At 53.4% G+C, this 23,765-nt stretch overlaps 3 protein-coding genes across 4 annotated transcripts in view; all 3 read right to left on the bottom strand.

Moving 5' to 3' along the window:
- Window positions 1–23,765, bottom strand: part of NOS1AP (nitric oxide synthase 1 adaptor protein) — a 77,955-nt gene that overhangs the window by 16,127 nt on the left and 38,063 nt on the right. The gene's annotated exons all lie outside the window — the stretch shown is intronic.
- On the bottom strand, window positions 943–7,743 carry UAP1 (UDP-N-acetylglucosamine pyrophosphorylase 1). Of its 2 annotated transcripts, XM_079314166.1 has the most exons (10): window positions 7,413–7,743; window positions 7,132–7,336; window positions 6,352–6,527; window positions 5,985–6,157; window positions 4,783–4,976; window positions 4,344–4,487; window positions 3,849–4,037; window positions 3,497–3,544; window positions 1,668–1,734; window positions 943–1,513 (listed from the first exon to the last, which is right to left on the bottom strand). In XM_079314166.1, exons 1-10 carry the CDS (start codon window positions 7,717–7,719, stop codon window positions 1,421–1,423), a joined length of 1,596 nt encoding a protein of 531 aa, XP_079170292.1. In that variant the 5' UTR covers window positions 7,720–7,743; the 3' UTR covers window positions 943–1,420. The 2 variants fall into 2 exon arrangements, with proteins under 2 accessions (XP_079170292.1, XP_079170293.1); XM_079314167.1 differs by lacking the exon at window positions 3,497–3,544.
- Window positions 8,954–23,561, bottom strand: UHMK1 (U2AF homology motif kinase 1). Its single transcript, XM_079314176.1, has 8 exons — window positions 23,157–23,561; window positions 21,969–22,261; window positions 19,154–19,345; window positions 18,279–18,373; window positions 17,316–17,392; window positions 13,857–13,955; window positions 12,911–12,999; window positions 8,954–12,460 (listed from the first exon to the last, which is right to left on the bottom strand). The coding sequence occupies exons 1-8, from the start codon at window positions 23,446–23,448 to the stop codon at window positions 12,314–12,316; spliced, it is 1,284 nt and encodes a 427-aa protein (XP_079170302.1). The 5' UTR covers window positions 23,449–23,561; the 3' UTR covers window positions 8,954–12,313.

Consider the following 23,765-nt stretch of genomic DNA (forward strand, 5'->3'; position numbering starts at 1 on the left):
CTTTCCTGTCCCACTAGGCACCCCAAAGCCCCAGGGCTGTAGCCTTGCTTCTAAACCAACCTGAATTTTCCAGGCAAACCAACTGACCCACAGGCAGGGGAAGCCACCAGCAGACACTGGTGACCCAGTCACTGCCAGCAGAGGGACTGCAGCAGCAGCACTGCCCAGGGTGACAGAAGCAGGGCACAGCTCTCTCTGGGCTGGCAGGGAGCAGAGCCCCATGTGCTGCCCCACATCAGCTCTGGGGAGAAGCCCAGGCTGCCCTACGTGCACACCAGCACAAACCCCAGCAGCTCTGCTCCACTCCCCTCTGCCACCTGGAATTGGTGCTCAAATAACTTGGCAGCAGCCAGCACCCCAGAGCTCTGTCCTGGGACCTTAGGCAAAGGTGGTGGTCTGCAAAGCCAAAAAGCCAAAGGCTTGGCCACACACAAGCTGTGGTGAGCCAGCAGCGGGCACAGTGCCAGCCAGGACCCCCCACACTGCCCTGGTGGCCCAGGCACAGTGCCCAGGGAACCCAGGGCTTGGCTGAGCCCGAGGTGTCCAGCAGCCACCTTTGCACCAGGGGACACGTGGTGACTTCCCCCACAGGGAGTGGTTTGGGTCCCATTCCCAGGCCTGCAAGGGAAAACCCCTGCCCAGGCAGCCAGGGGCAGCAGGAGGCTGTGACCACACTAGGATCAGGGGAGAAGCTGCCAAGCTCTACATCCTCCTTCCCAAACAGGAGGGGAGGCAGCACAGCTGCTCTGCCCCAGGCAGCCAGGACACCACTCTCCTCAGCTCATGCAGGAGCTAAAGAGCCCCTCCAGAGACAGCAGAGGCACAAGGCAGGGGTGGAGGGCTCTGTGCCAGGCTGGATTCACCCTGAGCACTAGCATGAGCAGCCAGCTCTTTGCTCCATGAGACCCTTGATGGAAAGTCAGTCACTCAAACACCACCAGATGACAAACAGGAGGGACTCAGAGTTTAATTGGGTGCTTCCAGTTGTGCAATATACAAAGGATAACCAAAAGGGAGAACATGGGCAATGGAAAGGACCCTATTAATAAAAAAAAATAGTCATGTAGATTTAAGAAAAATAAAAATTCAGGATTAAACCCAGTCCCGTACCATAAAAATCCTCTCTGTGCATGTACAATGACTATTACTATATACATGTTTAAAAATAAATGCCCACAGCCTGGAGTGCAAAGAGCAGCACCACAGCTGTGCCTTGTGGCAGGGGAATCCATAGTGTTTGGTTTTTAAATTAAAATATAAATAGAAGCATACAGCGTGCCAAGAACCGAGCGGGTCAAATCCTGCTCTGCACAGGGCTGGAGTGAGCAGGAGCAGCCCCTGCTAGGCCCAGCTATCATCCTTCCTCTGTGTGCCCAAGTTCCTGGAGGGATGGGCAGCCCTGCCTGGCACCAGGCTGCCACTACATCCCATTCTTCACCAGCTCATGGATCCCGTCCTCGTCGATGATCAGAGGTGTGCGGAACTCCCGGTCCTTCACGTACTTCTCCAGGCCCTACAGAAGGAGAAGAGGCTCACTGGAACACACCACACACCACAGGGGTGCCTCTGCTCCCCCCTGTGCTGGAAATCCAGGGGGCACTGCCCCACAAAGCCCCCAGTGAATCAGTGTGTGCCCTGCCCCCCAGCTCTGCAGAGCCAGGACTCACCTCTCCTCCGTAGGACACGAGGGGAGAAATCTCACACTGGATTGGCAGGTCGTTTGCATCCTTCAGCCTGCAGGGAGAAACATCCAGAGTTAGGTACAGCCCAGGGGGACACAGAGAGGGCCCAAGCTCTGCCAAGGACAGCAGAGGGTCAGGGCTGTCTGGGCCACAGAGAGCTGCCCTGGGTTAGTCAAGCCTTGCGTGCTCTCCAGAGGTGCCAGCTAAAGTTTAGATCCCAGCAGCGACTGAAAGGGAAAAGAGCTTTAGATGGGGCTTTCATGATGCCCTTCCACATGTGTAACTACAGCAGTGCCTGTGCCCCCAGCCCTGCTGCATGGAAACAAGTCACCCTTTCCTTCTCCACCTGCAGCCCTGGGGTGATGGGAGATGCACTCACAGAGCACCTTCCCATTTGGCTGGACACAAGAGGTCCTGCTTTAAGCCCTCTCTTGCTTAAAGCACACCCTGTGGACCCTTCTGCTCACTCAGACACTCCCTGCAGCACTGTCTGCCCCTCCTGCCTTTGCCTGTTAGATTGACTGTCTTGGCTCCTCTGTTCTGCCTGTGAGCTGGTGAGCAAAGTGTCAGAACCATACCAGTGCTGCCCTCTGCAGCAGCACAGCTGGGCAGGGGCCTGTGTGGGGTCCCTCACCCTGCTCCTACTGCCACCAGGACATGCTTGGATGACCCCTGGATCCAGCTGGGGCTGCAGCTGTGTGACCCAACAAGCAGGCATGGCAACAGCAGCCCAGGGTGCCCCTTCCCCAGGCACTAGCCCCAGTGGCCAGGCAGGCATGGCAGGATGCCATCTGTGACCATGCTCCCTTCACTCAGGGAGGTGAAGCTCATTCCTGCTGCCACACACTCACTGAGCCAAGTGTCAGTAAATAAAACTCACCCATCCCTACCTGCACTGGTATTTACCCTGAGTGTTAGATTCAATATAGTTGTTTAAAAAAAAAAAAAAAGACTAACAATAACTGGTAATGAAGGGTAAATGTAGGACAAGGTGCATCCTTTCTCCTACATGTTAACTAGTGCCATGGCTTAATCATGAACCTGAGAACACCTGGAGCCTTGAATCAAAACAGAGATAAAACAGCTGTATTCCAGCAGAAAGTACAGCTTTTTAAGGAGGGGAAGGTAGCAAGATTTCTAACTAACTCTATCAGTCATTTACACTCATCAGCCCCAGGTTCCAGCATGCCTGTGCCTACACAACACAACGGAGGAGTTAAAGCTCCTCGTGTGTTCCCATAAACTCTCCAGCACTGAGCCAGGGGCTTTCCCTGATGTCACACTCTGGATCCTCCAAACTCCAGAGCTGGAGTGACACAAAGCCCAGCTGGCAGCTGTGCTCAGACTCACACATGCTACATCAAAGCCTGCCTGACGTTTGCTTCGTGTTTTTAATCCCATTTGGGGATGGTCTGCCCGGAGGCCTGGCAGACATGGGGAGGTGGCAGCCATCCCCAGCTCTGGGACTGGCTGTGACTAGTCCCTCTACACTGTGACAAACAGGGAGTGGCATCAAAGGGTGTTTGCCAACAGCGTCCTGCCTGTGGGGTGACACTGGGGGGGCTGCCATCCTGCCCCTGTACCAACACATGAGCCCCATCCATCCCGTTATCCCTGCAGAAAGGAGCCAGCAGGGAGCAGAGCTGGAGCCCACCACCAGGAGAAGAGGTGTCCCCGTGCCCAGGGGTGCCATGCCCCACGCCCACATGCGGCCACCAGCCCCCCGGCCCCGTTAGCTGCACGCTGCTCTGCCTGCAGCCTGTTAGTCCCTAAGCACAGCCCCACCACCATGCACCTGGCACTGGGATAGTTACTTGTCAGTGACATCTGCTGGGCTGGCAGCTGACCTTCCGTTTGGGATGCTACACGGGAACAAACAAGGGTTAGCAAGGGGGGAAACAGCACAACCAGGCTGGGCTTTGCTGATCTCTGCAGAGGGTGGTGGGAGCTCTTGTGGCTGAGGGATGTGTTGATGCCAGCCTGGCTGCTGCACGGCTCTGCTGACCAGCCAGCACACAGCTCACACCCAGCTCTGCTCCAAAGATCACCCAGGAGAGGGGACCCATAGCTGGCTGCTTCTGTGACACTTATCAGTGCTGGGCTAAATATCCCTTGTGCTCATATCCAGCCCAAAAAAGAGCAGGAGTGACAGGAGAAGCAGCTCACCGAGGGATGGCAGGGATGCGTGTGCCATTTTCATCCACAAAGTGCCCTCCTGCATTGAGCACCCAGCAGTGGTGCAGGGACATCAAGGCATGCCGGGCTGTGGTGGGGTTGTCCTTGCCATTCTGGCTGTCTGCATTCTTCAGGGGAGAGAACTCATCCTCTCGCAGCACCTCGTACACCACGAACTTCCTGGGGAGCACAGCATGGGAGGCTCAGTTTGGCAACTGTTGCTGCTTCCCCTGCCAGGCTGGGCCCACAGCCCTTCCCCAGCCCACACCCATGGGCTGTTTTCACAGCCAGCAGGAGGGAGGGGAAGGTCCGGTCTATAGGGTCAGCAGAAGTTCTTCTGGCACAGGAGCAGGGCACACAGCACCCATCCCTCCACCCTACCCTGATCCTGGGGCATCACCAGTGGGCACAGCCCCAGGGGCTCTCAGAGCTGCCCCAAGGACAGCCAGCAGCCAGCCTGGGCCCCACAGAGAGCAAAGGACATACTTGGAAAACTGGAAGATGTCAAAGACGAACTTCTCCATCTTAATCCCGTTGGGTTTCTCGGGTTGGATGAGCTGCCCTGTAGTGATGTCCACGTGTGGGATCTTCTTCTCAGCCACGTGGTGCTGCAGCTGTGGCTCGTATGTGCTGCAATGGGCCAAGAGAGAGACGTCACTTGGCCAAGGAAGCCACATCCCCAGCTCAGACAGTGCTGCAGCAGCATGGCTGCCCCAAGGCACAGGCTGCTCATCCCCACAGCAGCCAGGAGAGATGGCCCCACATGCCTGCAATCTGGAAGCAGCATCCAGATACAGCCTGGAGAAACCTTATATCAAAGAAGGGGCTGTGCAGACACTGGGAGCCTCACCCCAACAGAAAGCAAGGCACAGGCAGCTCTGCTGGGCACTCCAGCACCAGCTGGAGGCACTGGGCAGGCCCTTACTTGACCACATCTTTGAGGAAGGCAGTGGTGAAGTAGTGATTGGCGATGTTGCCGGCGTTGAAGAGCAGCCGCCCATCGGAGCTCCGCCTCTGGGCGGTGGCCAGGGAGATCTCGCTGTACTCCACCACCTGGTAGACACCATCCACCCGGCACACCACGCCCACCGGCTCCGTGGGGTTGGTCTTCTCCACCACCTGCCGGGGGAAGCACTGTCAGGAAAGGCAGCCAAAGCCCCACGCCTCAGACACATTCCTTTATGAGCAGGGATGGGGATGCTGGAGCCCTGCCCTCCCAGGTGCTTCTGGCAACGGGGACTAGAGGAAGCAGGGCTGGGTGACAGGTGTCACACACACCCAGAGGGAACAGCAGCATGTGGCACCAAGCCAAGGTGCAGCTGGCAGCAGGCACGGGTATTTTTAGCTATGCACAACCAGAAGGTTGCTGGCTCAGCAGAGCCATCCCCCTGACCTTCCTCTCCTCCTTGCACCTCAAACACCTCCATCTGGGTGTGGGATACCCCAGCAAATCCCTGCCCACCACTGTCACCACAGAGCAGTGCCATGCAGGGGCATAGGGCTTTCTCCTTTCTGCATGCTAAGGTTTATTTCCTCTTTCTTTCAGGAGGCAAAACTGGCTTCCCTTTCTCAGCTTACCCTCTGAAAGCTACAAAACCAGTAAGTCCTTTCACTTGTTTGCCAGAGCCAAGCCCAATGCAAACAAAACCTTTGGCTGTCAAGCCTGTCTTTAAGTAAAGCATTAAGTGTGCAGTGTCCTACCCACAACACATGGGACTGGGTTGGTGTCAGCTGCACCCACCATGTCCTGGTCTGGTGACCAGGATGTGAGGCTGGGGACAGCTGGCAGGATCCTGTCTGCCTGTGCTAGCCACAGCCACCCAGGAAAGAGGTACACAGGGCTCCCAAGCAGCCTTTTGGCCCCTGGGGGACCTCTGAGCCCTGGGCCTGTTGGTGCCACACTCCTGTGCAAAGCAGAAGAGCAGTGCCAGGCATTCTCCAGGAGACCAGGGGCAGGCAGGACTCTGGCAGCATGTGTTACTTCACCAGTGAGCTCCAGGTGCTTAGCTATCCCTCCTGGTTGTGGCAAGCCAGCAAATGAAGGGTGAAAAGGCAGGGGAGCCAGGCAAGAAGCAGGACAGACCCCAGCCAGCTCTGCAGAAGCAGTGCCTACTCCCTAAAGCATACCTTGGCCCCACAGTCTGCTCCCTTCTCCAAGCAGAACCCAATGAACCTGGGGTCAGCCACCTTCACCAGGATGTTGTCCACACAGTAGACATGGACACTGTGCACCCCCCTCCTCTCCATGTCATCCATGATGCCGTGTGAGCCCAGGGCCCTGTACAGGCCCCCATTTCCATCTGCAGAGAGAACACACCACTGGGGCTGCAGCAATGCCCTGCTGTCCTTCAGCCACCCACACTCCTTCCCCATGGGCTGATGTAGAGGGGCATCAGCCCAGCCACACCCCAGCCTGCCAAGACAGACACCTCCCAGCCCCAGTCAGTCTCCAAAAGCTGCTCCTCAGCACCATGGCTCAGCCATGGCCACCAACCTGGTGCCATAGCAATCTTGCCCTTCTCCTCCAGCAGGATTTTCCCATCAAATCCCAGGGCAGGCAGCATGCCCTGCTGGAAGAAGATGACATTCTCCTTCTTCAAGCCAAAATACCGATGTTTCTGGAAGAACTCCTTGGTGGACTCCATAGTGCGGCCACTTGTCATGATGTACCTGTGGCAGAGCAGAAGACACCCAGTGAGCAAGGAGGAGAGGCAGGGTCTCACACCCCTCATCCCCAGTGTGGGGAACACTCAGGACAGGCTTTTCCCCCTCCACACTCAGCAGGATCTGACTCCCTGTGGTCCCACCACTTTGACAAGCCATTGAAGGTTTTCACCCTTCCCTGCAACACGTGTATCTCCAAAACCGTACAACACTTGCATGGGACACCCAGCTGCAGTGAGCAGCTCCTGCCTTGCCTACAAAGCACCTCAGCAGCTCATCTCCCTGTCCCCACCTTGCATGGGGACACAAAAGCCTCTCTCTCCCAAAGAACTGAGTCTGACAGCGTGGGACCTGCCAGTGCCACTCTAAGGGGGCTGTGCCCATTGCAAAGCGTTGGCATCGAGAGGGGCTATGCCAGGTCCTTGGAGGGGCTCAGCATCAACCCAGGGGCTACTAAGGGGAGCTGCACTAATCCAGGCTAACCTCGGGCTGCCAAAGGGAACTGCACCAACCCCGAGGGCTGCGGGCAGCTGACAGCCAGCCGGCTGCGATCTGCCGGACCCATCAGTGCCCGCCGGGCCCTGCCCACAGCACCCTTTGCCGGGCTCACCAGGGGATGTGGCAGGCCGTGCCGTGCTGCTCCTCCGCCATCTGCTGCAGCCTCCGCAGGCGCTGGGCCTGCAGGTGGAAGAGGGTCTTGCGGGAGGGCAGCCCCACGTCGCACATGCCCTTGGGGTAGGGGACGCCGAGGCGGGTGCCCTGCCCGCCGGCCAGCAGCAGCACGGCCACGCGGCTCGCGGCGATCTCCGCCAGCCCTGCGGGAGCACACACGCGTGGGGCCCTCCGCGCCGGCCCCGCTCCGCGCCTGGCCCCGCCGCCCCGCGCACCTACCGCGGCTCTCCCAGCGCGGCACCAGCCCGCGGTCGCGGGAGGCGCTGCCCAGCACGTCCCGCGGCACCGGCTCCATGCGCGCGTCCAGCCCCGCCGCCGCCGCCGCCCCGCCGCCGTCCCCGCGGGCGCGCTGGAAGAAGCGGTTGATCTCGGCCACGTCCATGCGGCACAGCTCGGCCGCCAGCGCCCGGCGGGCCGCGCCGTCCAGCTCGGGCCAGAAGCGCAGCACATGATCCTGCCCGCCCGCCGCCAGCCGCTCCCGCAGCGCCGCCACCGCCGCGTCCCCCTCACCGCCAGCCGCCTCCATCCCGCCCGCCGCCGTGCGGCCACCGCCCCCCGCCGCCCTTTATAGCCGCCGCCGGCCAATGGCCGCGCCCCGCACCACGTGGTGGCGCGCCCGCCCAATGGGCGCCGGGCAGGGGCGGGACCGCCCGCCCCCCTGGCGGCGCCGCCACCAATGGGAGCGGGGGCGCGCGCGGCCGGCTGCCATGGCAACGCGCGCCACGTCAGCGCGCGGCCCCGGCGGGCTCGGGGGCGGCGAGCCAAAAGCCCCAAATCCGCCCCAAAACGCGCGGGTGGAGGGGCTCGCCCCGCCGCGCCCGGCGGCCCTGAGGAAGCAGCCGCGCTGACACACGCGCCGCTCGCGCCGTCATCCCAGGATGACGGGATGTGCTGAACTGGGAGGGACCCCAAGGGCACCGAGCGCAGAGCCGCCCCGGAGCCCCGCCAGGCTCGCTGCCGGGACGGGGCAGTTGTGCAAGCCGCATCCCCCGGGCAGGCTGTGCGTCAGAGGCGGCTCGCCCCTGCCTGCCTTCCTTCTGGGAAGCGCCCCTGCGGGCCGTGAGTCAGCGGTGCTGCCGCAAGAACCGAGCCCCGAGTGACCGGGAGGGGACACGGTGGGCCCGGCCAGGCTGAGGCATGTGTGGGGCTGCGGAGAATGGCCGCTGTGCACAGCTAAAGGGGTACAGTTAGAGGAAAGTGAGGATTTTTATTAGTGTCTAAACGGGAGTTATAACAGTACGGAAATTACAGGGTAAATCACAGTTACTGCACCTTGGATGGAAGGCGGCTGGCAGGACTGAAAAGGAATTCCAAGATGATTTCCCATACACACACGTGCTAAGGGGGATGGAGAATGGGGAAGCAGAGTGGAGGCACAACATCCAGGTTCCCTGGAAATCCTCACAGGGAGGGGGAACTTGACAGTAAATCCAAGTCATACTTTGTAGGGATACTTTGCATATCCCCTGTCAACCCCAGGAGATGGGGAAGATGTCCTGTGCTGAGCCACCAGCTGCAGTGAAATCCCCCTCCTTAGATGAACTTGCATTGTGTTACAGCCTAATATTGATGCTAACAGCCCCCTCCATCCCACAGCTACGAGCACCCCTCACTGGAACTGGAAGGAGTTCTGGCAGACACGGCTGCACAGCACAAAGACCAACGCTGGGTGACAACCCTGTCCCCCTGGTGTTCAGGGACAGAGAACTTGCTCTGTGGCATTTCAGTGTCCCACAAGAAGGGCACGCTGGACAAGCAGCTCGTACTGAAGCATTGTTTATTAATCACCTGGATCAAGCACACATCTGCTCAGCAACGGTGCGTGACGGGATACAAGAGCTGACATGGAACCCGAGGGAGGCACGTGGGTACAGGATCCAGCACAGCAGCAGCAAGGGTACTGAGCCCTCTGGGAAAAACCTGCCTGCAACACTGTGCTCAGGCTGTGTTGCTACGAGGCTGAACACCAGGGAGAATAAAATTAGGAGTACAGCTAAGATTGGAGCTGGCTTGTGCTTTGGCCAGTGATTTAAACACCACTTACCCTACGGCTAGGGTAGGACTGTGCAGGTTGGTGCTACACTGAGGGTTACCAGGGGAACAGCACAGACCAGGAAACCCAGTGAGCATCTGAGTGGAAAGCCTCAACACTTGTGCACCTCAAGCAGGCAGTAATCTGGAGATGAAGAAAGCCAGGCCCATCCCAGACACACCACAACAGACACCTTGGACTGAATCGCCATGCACACTTCAGATACAATCCAGAGTTAAGGAACTCAAAGGTTTTAGCAGGGCTAAAACTCATGCCAAGACACCAACAGGTCTGAGACACCAGAGTGAGCTTCACCTTGATAGAAAAAGTCTTTGAAGGCAGAGGGTGAGGAATAACAATACAATGTTTCTAAACCTCCCTGTACCCCACAGCCTGCAGAAGGGTGCATCCAGTGACAGGACAGAGATCAGTATCTTAAACTCTTGCCAGGAGGAATATAAAGAAAAGCAGCTTTAGGCTTTTTACCCAGCTCAGTGCTCAAGCCTGGTCAATGAACATCTGGAGAAAAAATGTCTGGTAGCAAGAGTTTCCATTTTGAGAATTTACTTAGCCCCTGTTGAAGAAGCTGAACAAAACCCCAGCCAAACTCTGGTGGAACAGCTGCCATGCTGCAGGAACAGGCCATAGCTCCTCTCTGAAGATCAATCCTGGCACAGCTTTATCTTTAGCTGAAAGAATTCTGACTGAAAAAGTCATGCTTGAAAGATGACAGAGCTGCTCACAGTCCCAGACAAATGCATGTGAGAACCTTAAACACGTTTAATTCCATTCCTGCATCCCAGCATCTCCCTGTGCCAGTGCTGCTGTAGGTGACAGACCCCACACCCTGCACCCAGGGGAGCTCCCAGTGGTCCCACCTGGGCTGGCACTCAGCAGGGCAGGAGCTTTGGGGTCTGCTCCTGCCAGCTCAGTGCTGCTGACATGGTGCCATTCAACATGTGCATGTCTGGACCAAAGTGCTCTGACCCCTGGCTGAACCTGCAGGGGCAGCAGGAACACAGAGCTCAGGAGATCAGCCAAGACCCAACCATACTCTAAACACTGCTCTTCTCCACATGGGAAAAACCCTCACCCACTTAATCATTCCATTCCTCCCAGACACTAAAAGGTGCTTCACTAAAAGGACAGATAAATTAACAGCAATGAATCACATACCCCACCTATGCAAAGACAGCTGAACAGCTATGTACACCAAAGTAGCATCATTCCCAGAAAAATCTGATCAGCAAATCACACCTTAAAACTCATTGTGGGATTTTATTTTTTTCCTTCCCCTGGCAAACCCACCATCTCAAAGGCAACAGAAGAATTCAGAGATTGGTCCTTTCTGAGAGAGTTTGGTAAGGGCCACAGTAGACAGGACTATACACCAGCACAGAGAACAACTCAAACTTGTGAAATGCTACAGACATTGGATCTCCTGACACACCATGCACAAGGCAAAAAAATCAAGAGGAACTTTTTAAGTGCAGAATTCCAGCAAGTCCAGCATCAGCAAGATGCAAACAGTAAACTGCAAGGTAATTCAGATATTATTCCAGTGAAGGTCAGGGATGGTTCAGGCAGCTGTCCACAAGTATTTCATCTGAAGGAAAGAATTCAGGAGGGCTTTCACCTTGATAAAATTGGGACCAAGACCACAGGCCAGAACACACTGGTGACTATCTAAACAGGGCTGTTTAACACTGTGCCCATGAGGAGCAGAGTGCCCACTCTGGAGGGAGAGGCCCTGCTGGGTGCATGGGTTTGGAAATCCCTGGGAAACAGCCTCTGCCTGCCCCAGGGCAGCAGCTGACTGCAGCCACGGGAGCAGAGCGTGCTCTGGGGGAAGTGATGCTGCTCACCACAGCGCCTTCCCCCAAGGCATGTGCCTGCTGTCCCTGATAGTGAAACACCTTCTCCTGGCCAGTCCAGTCTGATGACTGATTAAGCCCTTTCAGTACAGGATCTCAGAGTGCCTCAAGCCCTTTTTGTAACCTATGAAGGACCAAAAGTGTCAGTGCTTCTAATCTACAAGTCTTAATGGGTTAATGCAAAACCAAAACGCACAACACAGAAAAGCCAAGCGTGGGACCTACAACGGACAAGTATTTGTTCTTGTAAGACTCCCAAGGCAGGAGTCCTGCTGTGACACAAAGAATACTGTGTGCTGTAGCACTCCTTCCCAAAAACATCACCCAAAGATGCTTACACATCACAGATGATTTGGCATCAGAGCTAGGAGCATCAGTGCCAGCACAGGGTTTGTGCTAGAAAGATGAATCCACACGGTGGGGTTTTCACATCTACTCGGGCTACAAAGTGCTTACAGGTTGTGTTGGGACTGAGGCTGGCACTGCCCTGACCATGTCTCCACCATCAGTCCCGGCCCACCCCAGGCATACAAGCAAGCTCAGCTCCCCACAGGCAGCATCATCCACACCTCACTGCCCAGCCCAGCATCAGCTGCATGGCTCTGCTCAGGTCAGGATGACAGGGTAATCCCACAGGCTCAGCAGATCCAACTGCTTTGCCCCGCTCTGCTCTGGGTGAGGAGAAGACTCAAAAGTCCTCCTCGTCTGCTTTAGAGAGGATGGTGTTTCTGCTTCCTTGTTTACAACAGGTATCATCAAAAAGCAGGCATGCCTTCCTCCTCCTCTTCTTCCTCCCTCAACACTGGAGAGGAGAACTTGCATTACAGGAAAGCTTAACAAAAAAAATCCTCTTCCCCAAGCCAAGCCCAGCGCTAAGGCCCAAACTCTGGTCTCAGTTCCAGTGACAGAGAAGCCCTTGCCAGGATGTGCTGGGCCTCCCTGGCTGCCCTGTCCCCTGCTGCCAGCCCAGTGCCCCGGGCAGAGCCACACCCCCTGTAAACGAGCAAGCACAGCACACACACAAGCACACGCCTAAAGCGTCCCGGCCTCCTCAGCACATCACAAAGCAGCAGGGAAGTTTCAAAGCCCATTCAAGTCCTTTGCACCTCTCCTTCACAGACGACTGGGAAGCAGGGCTAGGAAGCTCTTTTGCACATTCAACTGTAAAATGTGAGGAAGAGGAGCAAGACAACTCTCCTGATTGTTGCTACTGCCTACAGCAAGTTTTGGTACAGATATCCTCTCTTATAGGCACTCAGTGGGTAAAACGTAGCCACAACAAACTTGCCATCAAAAATCTTTCCAGTCAGCATTTTTTGGGCAGCTTTGGAATCACCAGCATTTGCATATTCAACAAAGACCTGAAAGAGAGAGAGGAGAAGTAGGACCTCCAGTGTACCATGCCACCACCCCCTCCCACCCCTGCAATGGGGAAAAACTATCCCTAAACAAATTTTTCCCCTCCATCCCTGGTTGAGCAGAGGGTGCTGGAGCTAAGAGTTGAATCTCTAAACTGGGATTTCTTCTCCTGCTCCTCCCTTTGGTAAGATGGGAGGAAGTAGGCTGGTGATCTACACCCTCAGCAATTTCTCTCCCACCCATTGGCTTCTCCCCCTCATTACTTCCATCCATGCTAAAGCTGACTGGCCAACCTTACATAACCAGAAAGGAACCTGTGCTGCTCTTCAAAACAGCCATTTATTTTTAGCACTGCCATCAGCCAGGAGATTTGCAGGCACTGAGCAGCAGTCCTGCAGCACACAGAGTGCACACAGAAACACACATACAGCCTCTTCCCTCCATTCACTTACTTGGCCTTTACCAGGATTCTCCTTTGGAATAAGCAAGGAAACCACCGGTCCATATTTCTGACACTCCTCCCTTATGTCTTCCAGGATATCTGGGAAAGGAAAGAGCTGGTTGGCTTTCACTTTGCAAACTAGGCTGAGCCAAGAAACAAGTGAAGGTGAGATGAACACATCAAGAACACCCAGACAACAAATGTTCCTTCCCCCACTATTTAAAACAAACAAGCACGAGGTGACACAGCAGAAGCTCCTTAATGGCCACGTAATGAGACAGAAATGTCTGAACTGAGGCTCAGGAACGGAGCCCTGCAGGCACTGAACCTCCAGCAGCAGGTTCCAGGAGCTAAAACATGGGGGATTTAGGAGTGCCTGCTGTGGCACTTGGAGGAGGGGAGCTGAAGGAGCTGGCACAAGCCCTTCTTTGTGTGAGCAGAACTCGGCCTTTCAGCTCATGTCCCCAGAGCTCTGTTGTTTGTGCCACTCACAGAAATGCAAATCCCACCACCATGCCTGCCATCCACCACACTTCAGGAACTCCAGGGAGATATTTCAGTTCTCTGCTGAGATCCTGGACCAGTTCATTAGCAAATTTTTAAGGATCTGTGGTCTTGGGCTTCAGAGTCTTGTACATATCCAGCAAAAGCTCAGAGCCACAAACTGATTGAGAATTTGGTAGGCATCTAACCAAAGAAGGTAATAATTTTTTTTTTTTTTTTTTTTTTTAAATCTGGGATCCTTCAAGAATTCCCTACAAGTTCTGCTGTCTCTCTCAATCTCAGTCCATTCTCTGTGGGTGCAGTTGACCCCTTGCAACCAAAGCTCAGCTGGGCAGCTCTGTTTGCTGCCTATTTTCTTGTGCCTATTAATTGCTCACCTGCTTGCTCTCACATTCCCAAAGCCACAGAAAACAGTCTGTAAGACAACACTGACATATGGGAATTGCACCAACCTTCATATTCTTCTTCACACTGCAGAGAAGCATCACTTAGAACATTTAGCAGCCTCAGCACAGGGGTGGGGAGCATCACCAAATCTTCAATATGGGGAGCTGTTTGACACCCACAGAATTAAAGAAACAAAGTCAATGTCAAAGGAGTGAGCAAACAGGAAGCTGACTCAATATGCATTGTGATACTCAAGCACTTACTGCTCTTTGCAGTACAGTTCTGTTTCTCTCCCCTATTAACTGCATTTATAGTCTGAATTCTCCATTTCCATCTTATCTTTACTTGTGCACCAAAGGGTTCTCTCTCTCTCTCTTTATATATATATATATATATATACAGATATAATTATGTCTATCTATTTATCTATCTATCTATCCAATAATGGCACTCTGCAATTATTCTGAGGCCAGCATCTGAAATTGTTTTTCAAATTAAGGCTAGAATTGTGTCTACTTAGCCAGTCTCAGAAACTGACGTGACCTCAAGAACTATGCTAGCTGAACAAACTACCCCATCTATATGGAGATGTGAGAAGATCAAAGGAAAGTTCTGCAACTGCCTCTCCTGTCACTGCTTCCAGACAAGCTGAAAACAGGCTGGCCAGCTTCTCCAATTCCCATTCTTCAGCTGTTCTAAGGCACAGGCCTCAGATATCCTTAGAGTATCTTCCAGTTCCTCCCTGAACACCACATAAACCCCTCCTCCCCTCAAAATCCAGCTGCAATCCACTGTTTTGAAAACCACAATACTTAAGCTACTTGAACAATGCAGTGCTGTAGAATCAGGCATGGCCACAAGATGTGTGAGCAGTGATCCTGTGAAGGACTTCTCAGGAGCAGAAATAAAGCCCTTTGGGTGCAGGACATGGGGCACTTGGCTCTGGAAAACAAGCAGCTCCAGGATGGCCTGGAGCAGGGCAGCAGAGATGTCATGGTGGGAGAAGGCAACAGTCAAGGAGAAAAGGCTAATGATGAGCTATAAGAGTCACATTCTGAGGATAATCAGCCCTCTAGAAACTCAAGGACACAGAAGTGTCACTTATGCAGGAAAAAAAAAGAGCTTGATTTCATGTTCCTGCACACTAGTAACAGGCCACTAATGAATCTAAGATCTTTGCACCCAACTTGCAGTACTTGGAGAGCATTGATGTGTTTATTTGTTTTGGCAGCTACAGCAGCTGAACACAATAGCAGGACCTCACAGCTCTGCCACTTGACAGTGAGAGGGAAGCGAAGAGGGAAATGGCCTCATTCCTCCAGTCTGAGCCTCCTGGCTATGCCTGCAAAGTGAACTGTTATTTCCTAGGAAATACTTCTTCCAGCTAAGCACACAATGCCTGTGAGGGAGCTGACATCTCTGCCAGGCACAGTCAGATGTTGATCTCACAGTGCAAGAAGAAATGCAAGGCAAGCACAGATCTGTGAATCTCCTGCCTGTCATGAAGAGTCCTTAGGAAAAGCTCAGAGTGTGAAAGGCCTTATCAGTACAGATGATACCCAGACAGCTCTCAGGGCAGCCCTTTGAAGAAGAGTGCTGCCTTTAGATCACCAGACATGTTCCAGCTCCTAGTGCACCTCCAGTTCTATTCTTCCACAGAATATTTGCAACCAAGACACACCAGATGAACTGAAGGCTCAAAGAACATTAAAGTGTCACCATGGTCTTATATGCCACCCTTTTTATTCACAGAATCATAGAATAATTTTGGTTGGAAAAGACCTTTTAAATGCTGAAGCCTGGCATGGCCAAGCCCACCACTAAACAATGTCCCCTGGTGCCACATCTGCACATCTTTTAATGGGCATAGTGACTGCACCACTTCCCTGGGCAGCCTGTTCCAATGTCTGACAATGCTTTTGCTGAAGACATTTTTCCTGACAACCCATCTAAACCTCCTCTGTGCAACCTGAGGCTGTTTCTTCTTGTCCTGTCCCTTGCTAGCTGGGAGAAAAGACAGACACTGAAGCAAACCTGTCCTTCATTTCATATAGAGAGTAAGGCTAACCAACTCCTCAGAGAACTCAGACACACCTGGTGTTGCACTCAAGTGACAAATGCATTTCTGGCTATCCCCCTCTGCCCTAGGATGTGCTTTCTGCCCTGCTCCTCTGCAAATGCCAGGTGACACCAACCACACTGACAACACAGGAAAGAACCTGATGAACTGGAAAGTCAAGACTTAGCTGTAAATGACAAGGAAAGCTATTCTCTGCTGTCTTTGCTCTGAACAGAAGAGCCGTGTCCATGTGTAAGGCAAGGACAGATCACTTTCTGATGTGCTGGGAAAGAAGCAGAAAATGCTTCTTTGTGCAGACAAGCTTATGTGCAAGGCTGGCAAAGAAAAGCAGCAGCAAAGAGAACTAAGAAAAATGGCAGCTGTTATATAAACTCCAAGCACTAACCACAGAAGCACCTTCCTCAGTACAGTCAGAGGTCTGTGTGTTTGAAACCAGCCCAGGAAGCAATGCCAACATACAATTCCCTCTGCTCTAAAGCAGTCCTGGCTGCAAGATTCAGCTTTGATTAGAACAGCCCCAGTTTCTGAGACACACATGAAGTTTGAAAACAGGAATGAATTTGTTACCTTTGCCTAATATACAGAAATATCAGTATCTGTAAGAAGAAATACTTAATAATCTTTGCTACAAGGTACAGCAAGGAGCTTAAGAAAAGTAGGGCTAAGATTCAAGGTGAAATGCTAGCTCAGCCTGAAGCATTAATTTATGCTGCAGAAAACGTGGATGCACTGCTCACCACTGGTGCTCTGGAAAGCAGACAAGCTCTGGAAAATGCTACTGAGCTGCATTTGGAACACAAGACAGGGAGGAACACAAGCCTACGCAGGAGGTTTAAGCCCACCTTTGCTGACTGCCTTGAGGAAACACTACTGCTTTATTAAATCAAAGGGACAGCACCAGATGAAAGTGACAGTGACATCTGCCCATGACCTGCCAGGTAGGTCACTGCAGGCCAGTCACTGCAGAAACAGGCTCATACCACAAACACACTGGGACTGTCTGACCTGTGCAGAGGCAGCAGCCACTGCCTCAGGCACTCACATTCCTGGTGATTTCTGAACTGGGAAACACTTGGGGTAAGAAAACCCATCCACTCACCATAAACAGCACTGCACTCTTCAAAAGCACCTCAACAGTCAGAATGCTGGGCAAATATCCTGGTTATTTCTATGCCCTCAGGTGAATGCTGCTGCCAATACACTCTTGAGGGCAGAGTCCAGCTAGGAAAAAGTGACAGCCTGTGGGGCTGGAGGAGCAGGGCAGCACTGAGAGCACAGGCATCACTCTGACCTCCCTCCTGTGGTGCCATGGAGAGCTGGCAAGTGCCACAGAGGAGCAGCAACAAAGCCAGACCAAGAAACAACAGTTAAAACAACAGTTGATTGCCCTCTGTGCTGCTTCCAGCACATGCTGAGAGAGTCCTGAGCAGAACCCACAGCTTACCAAAGGGAATGCTGAAGAATGGGCTGCACAAAGCCTTCTCAGCAGAGGCTCGTTTTCCTTGGTCACAATGAAGCATGCTGCAAGAGAAGACAGCTTTATGTTCACACATGTGACATTCCTGCACTGACACATCCCACTCAGTACTTCTCTTTGGGGTGTTATGGCACAAGGAGAAGAATGGGAAGCACATCAGAAGGATGCCCTGAAAGCATTTTGGGTAGATGGCAGAGCAGGCTTTTCTTCTTGATGTCTCTCAGCACCAAATAATGAAAATCGCTCACCTACAAGTCTACAAGGAACACAGCATGTTCCAGCTCCACATCCTCAGGCCATTCATCCCACACCCAAGGCATACATACAGCCTCATGAGAGTGATCACACTCCAAGGTGCTCCCACATCTGTTCACAAATGGGATTCAAAGCAGCCAATAACCCAGAACTTGACTGAGAATATCCCTAACTTGGTTTTACCAGGGGCTCCCAATGCTATTTCTGCCAAGCTGTCCTTATTCCCTCTGTAGCCTCAGAGCACAGTCACAGGACACTGAAAACAATCCCCTTGGCAGATTGCTCAGGAGAGCTGCAAAAGTGTCTTTGAATCTTGGCAGCAGTAGAGAGCATTACTTTCTGCCCCCTCCCTCATTTTTATGATAACAATCCCCAAAAGCAGCAAAGTCTGCAGTTTTCCCCAAATACAATCTCTCAGCTGCAAGTGCAAAGCACTGAAACAGCAAATGATTGACATCATGACTGATAATCTCTGTGTGCTTACTCCAAAGTGTGCCAAAATCAGAGGAACTGAAACATCTCTGCTAATGCTTGCACTTGTTACCAGCACAGTGGGAGATTAAGAAAAAAAAAAAATAAAAGGAAGTGTTAGGTGTGGGCTCTAAGTTGCTAAGAGCAAGGCTTGACTTTACAGAGCACATCTTTAATCAACAGTTACCAAAGATGCTACAGTACCTTTTGATAAGGTCTCTGAGGTGATAAGCTGGAATGGCTGAATTAACCACCCCCTCACTGGCAAATATGCGATCAATGATGGCAGAGCTGTTTGCCTGGAGAGAAAAAGAAACACTGATTAGGGAGGTAAAAACCAGACTGTGCAAAGCTTGCAATATCCTATCGTTTTCCAGAGTGGATGCACAGGGCTGTGGTTGTCTGGGGTTTGTGAGGGATCCCCAGTGCCCAAGCCTCACATGTTAAACTAGCAGGCTCACATCAAATCAACTTATTCCCATTTGTCAGCAAAAGCTGGAAACTTCCACATGCAGGAAACTTTTCTGTTGCTGTGGAAACTGTGATGCTGAAAGGATACTCTTTCTGGGAAGGGGAACACAAAAAGTTATTACACACAGAACAGAGGACAGTCAGGCTCCAGGCACACAATACAGAGCTTTCCTCTTGTCTTCTCAAAATACAGACTTACAAGAAGATCCCCAAATTACAGCTAACATTAAACTAAAGCCAGCAAATAATTCCCCTGCCATTGTGCTGCTGAACTAGCTGACAGCCATCAGCTGATCACTGATTTTGTTCTTCCTCCTATGCCACAACTACAGGAAGCACAGCTTGCCTGCCAAATCCAGGCAAGCCACAGGCTCCATAGAGAGACTCCTGGAACACTCCTATTTCAGTAACCTGAACACAAGCAGCATTCAGACATGCCAGTCCCACAGGGCAGGTGGGTCTTTAAGGCTCAGGAACCTTAATTCTCAAGCAATAGGATTAGATAAACATCCTGGAAACACCACCTAGTTGCCAGGTGCTATCTCACAAATCCAGATTAGGAACAAGAAGCAGAAGGATTCATTTGGTGCAAGCAAGAACCGTCTCACCTTCCATTCCTGAGATTGGACTGTATGTTTCAGTTTCATTCCTGAGAACATTTCCAGTAGAACGATTCCCAGACTCCACAGATCCACAGCAGAGGTGCACTCTGTCTCACTCTGGAGCCCTGCCTGTGCCAGGCAGTTCTGCAGTTCTGCCTCTGGAGCCCGATACCCGTCTGTTTGAATATATTTCACATCCTACAGGTAAACAAACACATGGAAAAAGTTGATTTTCCACACTCAGGCTCTCTACTCCATCCTTAAATAAGTTCTGATATCCCTCCAAAGGGGTGCTGCTAAACTGGAAGAAAGCACTGTATACCCAGCTAAGCAGATCAGGCTGTTCAACTCCCTGCACTAATGTGCTGAGGGAAAAACAGGACTGTCTGGAAGAAAAACATCCCCCAGCAAAACAGCACTAACATCTGACCTCTGAAAGACAGCACTGCTGGAGGAAGGAGCTGGATGTCCCTGTGGACTGGCCCCTTAACCTCTTCTACATACAGGTGATGCTGGAAATTTTGGGATGAGGGTTGAACACCCACAATATGCTCCACGTTGGCTACCTAAGAGCACAACCAACCCTGCTGCCATTATCCAGGTGCTGATGGTCTCTGGAAACAGCTGAAGTGCTCAGACAAGAAATCATCCAAGGCACTTCCCCTGCACCTCTTCCCTGGAAGCCTCAAGTGCTGCAGCAATCAATACCTGCCCAGCTGCTGTGGCTGGCACAGCAAGGGGAAATGCCCACATGCTGCCTGCTCCAGAGAAAACTGGGAATTACAGAATCACACAAGTACTGGCTGGAGGGGCTGCTCTGAAGGCTCCAGTTCACTCTCCTGCTGCCAGGCAATACCTGGTCTGTCAGCTGTGGCTTTGTCCAGCCAAGTTTCTAAGTGCCCAAAGACAAACTGCACGCTGGGTCTTTTTAACATGTGGGGAGACTCATTTTAGACACCCTGGTGCAACTCAAGGAATGACAGAAGAACATGTAAGTTTACTTCCTCCTGGATAAGGCACAGGATTAGGAATTCTTACCATGAGAATACATTCAGACAAAGATTATGTGGTTTGCTGACTGAAAATAAAGCTTTCAGAAGACATCTTCCAGCAACAGAGCTCAAAAGTGCTTTATGAACTTAAAATTTATACAGAAACTGCTCATCCATGCCCCCCTTCTATCAGTAGGGAGCAGAACCTCCAGCATGGCAATAGCAGCAACTTGGCAGGCCCCCAAACAACATTCAGAGACAGAGAAAACACTGTGGCTAATGGCACCAGCAAAAAGAGTGAAGTGGAATTTCACTCCTACCACCTAAAACATTTGGAGAGCTGCAAGTGGTTGAGACCTTGCTCTTTGTACAACCATTCCCTATTAAACAGCAACTGCAGGAAATTTTGTGTAAGGGTAGGCTTGGCAGGGCTGTCATAAATAAAAGTAGCAGGTCTTTGACTCATATAAGGAAATTATGCATGTAGGCTGCAGCCCAAGGCAGGGCTGGGGACAGGACACTGGTACCTGGTGCACATTCAAAGCAAGGTCAGAAGGTTCACCAACATAACCTGTGTGTTTCTGAGAAAGGGCAAAGGAAACTCAGCCCAAAGAAAGCAGACTGGAAGCAAATAGAACACCCCATCAACTATTACGAGGCAACTCACACAGCAAGCTGCAAAACACAGACCTGAATTAAATAAAAATATCTGCATTAGACACAGGACACCAGGAGCATGTATTTTGCTGATAGACAGCAACAGATTATCACTAGAAACTCAGCCAAGAATGTGGGAGAACTGAAGACAACATGGAGGAGTTAAGAAGTCCAAACATTAAAAACAACTCCCGTAGCAAAGAATTCAGAGATAGGTCACCCACACAGCCCTCTGATATTCACAATCAGTGGGCTGTACTGTCAATGCCAGGTAAACCAGTAAAAGAAATATATAAATTTCAAACTGCTCAGTGAGTAAAGTGCGTGGAATAGGGACAAACCAGGACAATGTAGGAAGGCACAGAAAAAAAATATCCATCACCCAGTGATTATAGACAAGTGTGATACAAGGTTACCTGATGGAAAAAATGAGAGTAAAGTCTCTTTACTGAGACTCCTCACAGGCTGCTACTGAGAGAGGGAGCAGTGAAAGGAAGACCTATCAAGCCAACAGCAGAACCTCCTGAGGCTCTCTGCTTCCATCAGAAGCCATGGAACAGAATAAAATGGGCAAGGACAAACAACTCAGTATCACCACAACAAAACTGACAGCAAGAAGACTGAGCAGCAAATGGGACAAAGAGTAGGACAGGCAGAGATCGTGTGTCAGTAAAGAACAGACACTGCCCAGCCAGGGCACTTTTGATACATGTGGGAAAGAAACATCCAGACTTCCTGAGGAAGGGAGGCTGCTGAAGATAGGGTGAAAGTAAAGGCAAGCACAAGGACACTGCCAGAGATAACACACTTGGCTGGGGAGGCTGATGGCAAAGCCTGGATTACTACTACACCTGATGAGGGATGATAAAAGGGAATCCTGCATTTCTGGGTGCTCCCACTCGTCTGACCACATAAAAACTAGCAAACTTTCCAGGAAGCTGAGACACCACTTTTCTCAGTGCATCATTGACATTGGAATTTGCAGCACAAAGGCTAAGACATCAACAGAAACCAGAGACATGCAAGGAGAATGGCAACACAGCTTCAGTGTCTGTTCCAGTAAACCCTCAGCACCAGCTCAGCTCCTACTCAGATCAGGTCACTTGGAAAACATCACAGATCCACACAACTCAACACAGAGCCATCTGCCTCAAGAGTAGCACGCTCCAAACCTGATTCCCCTCCTTGAAGCTAAGTCCAAAGTCAATGAGCTTAAAGCACTCCTCCTCTGCACTCCACAGGATGTTGCGTGGCTTGAGGTCTGCGTGCACGTAGCCTTTGTGGTGCAGGAAAGCCAGGGCCTCCAGGACATCTCGGGCACAGTGCTGGATCATCCACATGGAGCAGCCCTGGTTGCTGGAGTGCAGCAGCAGCTCAGACACGCTGATGTCCAGCAGCTCCAGCAGCAGGCAGCGGGATGGGCCATTGGCAGAGTAGTGGTTGGTGAACACGCCGTAGAGAGTCACTGCAACAAGACACAGGGACAGGGATCAGTAACCAGCTGGGGCAGGCAGCTCAGACCAGCTGTAACATCTGGGTGATGTGCAGAGAACCAGGCAAGAAGAAGCAAGGGAAAACCAGCCATGTCACCCCACGAGCTTTGGAGGACAGGCTGCTCTCACAACACTGGCCAGACTCTGCTGAAGTGACAGGGCTGAGTGCTCCTGCTCCAGGAGGGCTCCAGGACAGTCTCTGGGACATGGATAAGCACATCCTAGAGGGCAAACTGGACACAGTGACATGCCAATCTCATCCCTTGACTAACTTTGCAGAGTGGGAGCCCATGTGCTGAATGGGTGTCCAGGCACACTATGGCAGTAAAAAGCATTTCAATAAGTATCAGTGGTGGATGAACTTTGGCACTTCCAGCAATCACTTCTCACACACAGGCTTCCTCCCATCCCAGGCTCATTCCCACCCACGAAGGCAGCCCAGGAGCTGCAGCCCAGTGGGAACACACTGTCCCACTGCTGTCCCGCAGGGAACACAATCCTTGCCCTGCCCAAAGGGGGACTCAGGAGTGGGACCTGCTCTGCCCACCTCGGGGATGTCACCTGCAGATCCCGCACCCAGGGAAGGGGTGGAGCACTGCAGGGAGGCTGCTTTGGGGTGTCCAGGCTGGGGCCCCCATATCTACCCGCGCAGGGGTGCCAATCCGAGGGGCACACCGGCCTGGGGGCGCGTTCGGGAGCGAGCCTGCCTGTACTCCCAAAGGAAGGGAGCTCCCTTCCCTGGCCGAGAGGGCGGCTTGGAGACACCAGTGCGGCAGGGGAGCCTGCCCTGGGGGTGCTCGGGGGCCAGAGGGTGCCCGAGAAGGGGTGCTGGGGCCCGGGGCGGGTGCGGTGCGGGGGCGCCCTCACCGATGTTGCGGTGCCCGCGGAGCTGCTCGAGCGCGGCGCGCTCCTTGCGGAACCCGTACTCGGCGCAGTCGGCGGCGGGCGGGCGGGCGCCGGGGCGGCGAGCGGGGCCGGGCCGCGGCCCCGGGGGCGGCACGAACTCCTTGACGGCGCCGGGAGGGGCCCGGGGGTCCCCGCAGCAGCGCACCCGGTACACCGAGGCCGAGGAGCCGCTGCCCAGCGGCGCCTGCACCTCCCACAGCCGGCCCAGCGCCTCCAGCAGCGGCGGCGCCGCGCCCCACGCGCACCCCGACATGGCCGGCCCGCCTCACATCGCCGGCCCGCCGCCGCCCCGCCGCTGCCCCGGCACCGGCCCCGGCCCCGGCCGCCGCCGCGTTCCGGCCGCCATGACACCGGAAACGGGGCGGCACGGCGGGCGGCACCGCCCCCGGGGGCGGGCCCTGGGCCCGGGAGCGGGCGGGGTCCCGCGGTATCCGGACCCGGTGCCCTCAGCCCGCTACGGGCGGCTCCGGCACCCTCCACACTGCCGGGGCGCGCACGCCCTCAGCCCGGACAGCAGCCGGGGCTCCCGTCGGGCCCCGTCCTCCCAGCACCACCGAGGCCCCGTCCCTT

The sequence above is a fragment of the Erithacus rubecula genome, assembly GCF_903797595.1.
Source record: "Erithacus rubecula genome assembly, chromosome: 10".
NCBI classification, from domain to species: domain Eukaryota; kingdom Metazoa; phylum Chordata; class Aves; order Passeriformes; family Muscicapidae; genus Erithacus; species Erithacus rubecula.